Raw genomic sequence first — 2,913 nt, forward strand, 5'->3', positions numbered from 1 at the left:
AGGCTCAGGCAGGCGACGGGAGCCACACGCCGCGCGCACCACCATCTTCGCTAGGCGCCCCGCCCTGCCAAACCGGCCGAGGCGCCCCGCCCTGCTGCACAGGTTGCCGGGAAGGCGAGTTCCTGGCCATCCGGTCCAGAACCACAGCCACGAGGCCTAAACTACTACTCCCAGGGGGCTGTGCGCGCGTATTACGGCTGGCCACAGGGCATCTCGGGAACTGTAGTCTACTCCCGTGACCCTTGAGCCCACGACTCCAGCTAAACTATGCACCCACAATGCTCTGTGTCCTCCCCACCCACACCACCTGCAAACGCGCACAATCCTTAACTTTGAAACTAAGCCGCCCACCACGCAGGACACTTGCAGCCGGACACTCGCGCCTCGATGAGCATGGGGCGTGAGACAACACAGAGAACAGTCAAACCTCAGGCAGCAAAGGAAAGAGTAACTTTATGATGAAAGCAAAGTATAGACAGCAGTTTAGCACGTACAGACCTTAGTCAAGATCTTGAGACCCACCTGCCCTTGAACAGGTCCCCTTCCTTCCGCATCTCCATGGACCCAGTGATGTGTAGGAACAGGGCCCTGGGCTGGCACCCTAACCATCTGGAACCTTGTCTCTCTCCCTAGGACAGCTGCCTTTGTAGCAGGGGTCAGGTGATCTCAGAGGGCCTCTGGTTTTAAAACAGTGGAAATTTTTTTCTGGCCCCTTCCACTCCCTAGGGATCGCATGGGGGGTGTGTGTGTGGATGAGAGGACTGTTAAGCTAAATAGAACAAGAGTGAGACAGAATCCTCAAGGGCTGCGAAATGGCAGCAGGGACAGGAGAGTCACAGCAGGTGACCGCTGGCTTTATGCTGTTTCTTGAGGCCCTGGCGTCGGCCTGGGCTCCTGGCAGGTGGGGCCCGCCCAGCCCCAGTAACAGTGGCAACTAAAGGGCTCCCAGGCTCCAGGGCTGCCATCTGGCTGCAGGTGCAGGAAGGCTTCCAGCTGTCCTGGGTCTCGCCGGGCACAGCGCCCATGGCCATGGCACCGCTGGTGACTGCAGGCTGTGGCTGCCCTGGTCACGTTAATCACATAGGGGCCCAGGGTGTCCACCAGGTAGTCATGAAGGTGCCAGCACTTCTCCTGAGGAAAGGGGAGGGACGCATCAGTGTGCCTGCTCCATGGCCCTGGCATGGTCTGTCCCCCAGCCTGGGACCCCCAGCATGGGCTGCGTGGCAGCTGGAGGGGGCAATGATCACCTCAGAGCTGGAGAGGCTCAGGTCCCCCCAGAGCACCACGCCGGCTGCCCCCAGCGCTGCGCTCACACCAATGGTCCGCACGAGGTCATCCTGGAGGCAGAGCGCTGCTGAGCCCGGGCTGAGCTGGCCAAGTCCACCTGGGCCTACCTCCACCTTCCAGAAACTTTCCTGACTCACTGCCACGATTTGATTCCACCTCTAGATACTGCCCCTTGGCACTGAGCCCCTGAGTGGCTTCTCGGCCCTCCACTCAGAGAATGTCTCCCCTCAGATCAGGGCACCAAAGGCTGGCTGTGCCTTCCCCACGACCTTGACTTCCAGGGCAGAGCCACGCCTGTCAGATGCCCAGGACAGGACCGCCCCCCTCAGAACCAGACCCTCCCCTTCCCACCCCCCAGACCTTCCTAGGACAGGGACAGGCCTCCCCACCGCACACCAGCTTTCACTCACCTGGGACAGGAACCTTCCAGAACCCTGGCGCGTGAGGCGGGTGTAAGCCAGGACCGGCAGGGGGTGGGGGTGCCCAGAGCGGGCCACACGGAAGGCCTCCTCCAGGCGGTGTCGCACAAATGCCTGGTGGTGAGCGGGCGGCAGCCTGGGTGGGAGGTAGATGCTGGGGAAGAGGGCGCTGGAGGCGGCCCAGAGCCAATGCAGTTGGGTGTTCCGGGCACGGGCGGCTGGGTGGCAGTGGCCTGTGTAATTGGAACCCATACCGTGCCAGCCATTGCCACAGGCCGGGAAGCGATAGAAGCCCCAGAGCCCCCGGGGCTGCAGTGCCCGGCCCAGCCGCAGGGTGCCCTCCATCAGGTCTCGCGCTGCTTGTTCAAAGGCCACCCGGGCCTTGCGGAGCTGCTCCTGGGGGCCCAGGTGTGGGAATACCTGCTGTGCCCACGCCCACGAGGCCGCCTGGTAGGCTCGGCGGCGGCCCCAGTTCCCAGCCCAGAGTGGACACCATTCTTCCCAGTCCAGCACTGCCAGGCCGGCAAAGCCGGGCCTCAGGCTGCGGCGGACCTGGTAAGCGGCGCATGCCAGGTGGCGGTCAAGGAGCACAGCCTGCGGGATGCCCCCATTGTGAGCTGTGCCCCTGGGCCCCACGTAGGGATAGAGGCCGAGCTGGTTCTTGTAGAAGATGGTGATGTTCTGCCCGTGGAAACTCTGCCCACGGTTGGCAGTGATGCCCAGGGCCTCCAGTGGCAGGTGCACACCAAAGCGGGCCCTACAGCGTGCTGAGGGCACGTTCCACAGCACGGAGAAGGGGTGTTCGGGGGCCCCAGCCAGGGGCTGGCCACACCCCAGGCACAGGGCCGCCCCGAGCACCAGGGCCGCGCCCAGCTGCATGGTCTTGCCCCAGGAACGGACCTGCAGGAGAGAGGGTGTGAGCTTAGAGTCCAAGGCCATGCCTTCCACACAGCAGGGGAAGCGAGGAGAGCGTCCCTAGCCCCTCCCCACAGAGGGAAAGCATGGCCCCCAAGGGATCCAGGAGGCCTCTCAGAGCAGCCACACCCTGCGCTGGCCTGGGCTGTTCCCCTACTGCTCTCCATCCCTGACCCCCCACCCCCACCCGGAGCTCTCACAAGTCCTTTCGTTCCCTCCGCCCGCCCACCTTCTTTCCTGCCCCAGAGCCCTCAGCCCCACCTCACCTACTCAGGTCTCTCCCACCTCCCCC

The 2,913-nt window shown here is 63.8% G+C and overlaps 2 protein-coding genes across 3 annotated transcripts in view; both read right to left on the bottom strand.

Annotated features, from left to right (window-relative positions):
- The window catches only part of IFRD2 (interferon-related developmental regulator 2), a 4,846-nt gene extending 4,701 nt beyond the window's left edge, over nt 1–145 (bottom strand). The window contains exon 1 of the mRNA XM_015568290.1: nt 7–145. Coding sequence (XP_015423776.1) covers nt 7–130 — 124 coding nt within the window. The 5' untranslated portion in view covers nt 131–145. The remainder of the gene's footprint in view (nt 1–6) is intronic.
- A 283-nt stretch (nt 146–428) lies between these two features.
- The window catches only part of HYAL3 (hyaluronoglucosaminidase 3), a 7,115-nt gene continuing 4,630 nt past the window's right edge, over nt 429–2,913 (bottom strand). Inside the window, exons 2-4 of one of the 2 annotated variants that reach the window (XM_006779349.2) lie at nt 1,698–2,606; nt 1,248–1,337; nt 429–1,131 (exon numbers count right to left, since the gene is read on the bottom strand). In XM_006779349.2, the coding sequence (XP_006779412.2) occupies nt 856–1,131; nt 1,248–1,337; nt 1,698–2,585 (1,254 nt within the window). In that variant the 5' untranslated portion in view covers nt 2,586–2,606 and the 3' untranslated portion in view covers nt 429–855. The remainder of the gene's footprint in view (nt 1,132–1,247; nt 1,338–1,697; nt 2,607–2,913) is intronic. The other variant, XM_015568343.1, reaches the window with a different exon arrangement.

The sequence above is a fragment of the Myotis davidii genome, unplaced genomic scaffold (assembly GCF_000327345.1).
Source record: "Myotis davidii unplaced genomic scaffold, ASM32734v1 scaffold663, whole genome shotgun sequence".
Classification (NCBI taxonomy): Eukaryota; Metazoa; Chordata; class Mammalia; order Chiroptera; family Vespertilionidae; genus Myotis; species Myotis davidii.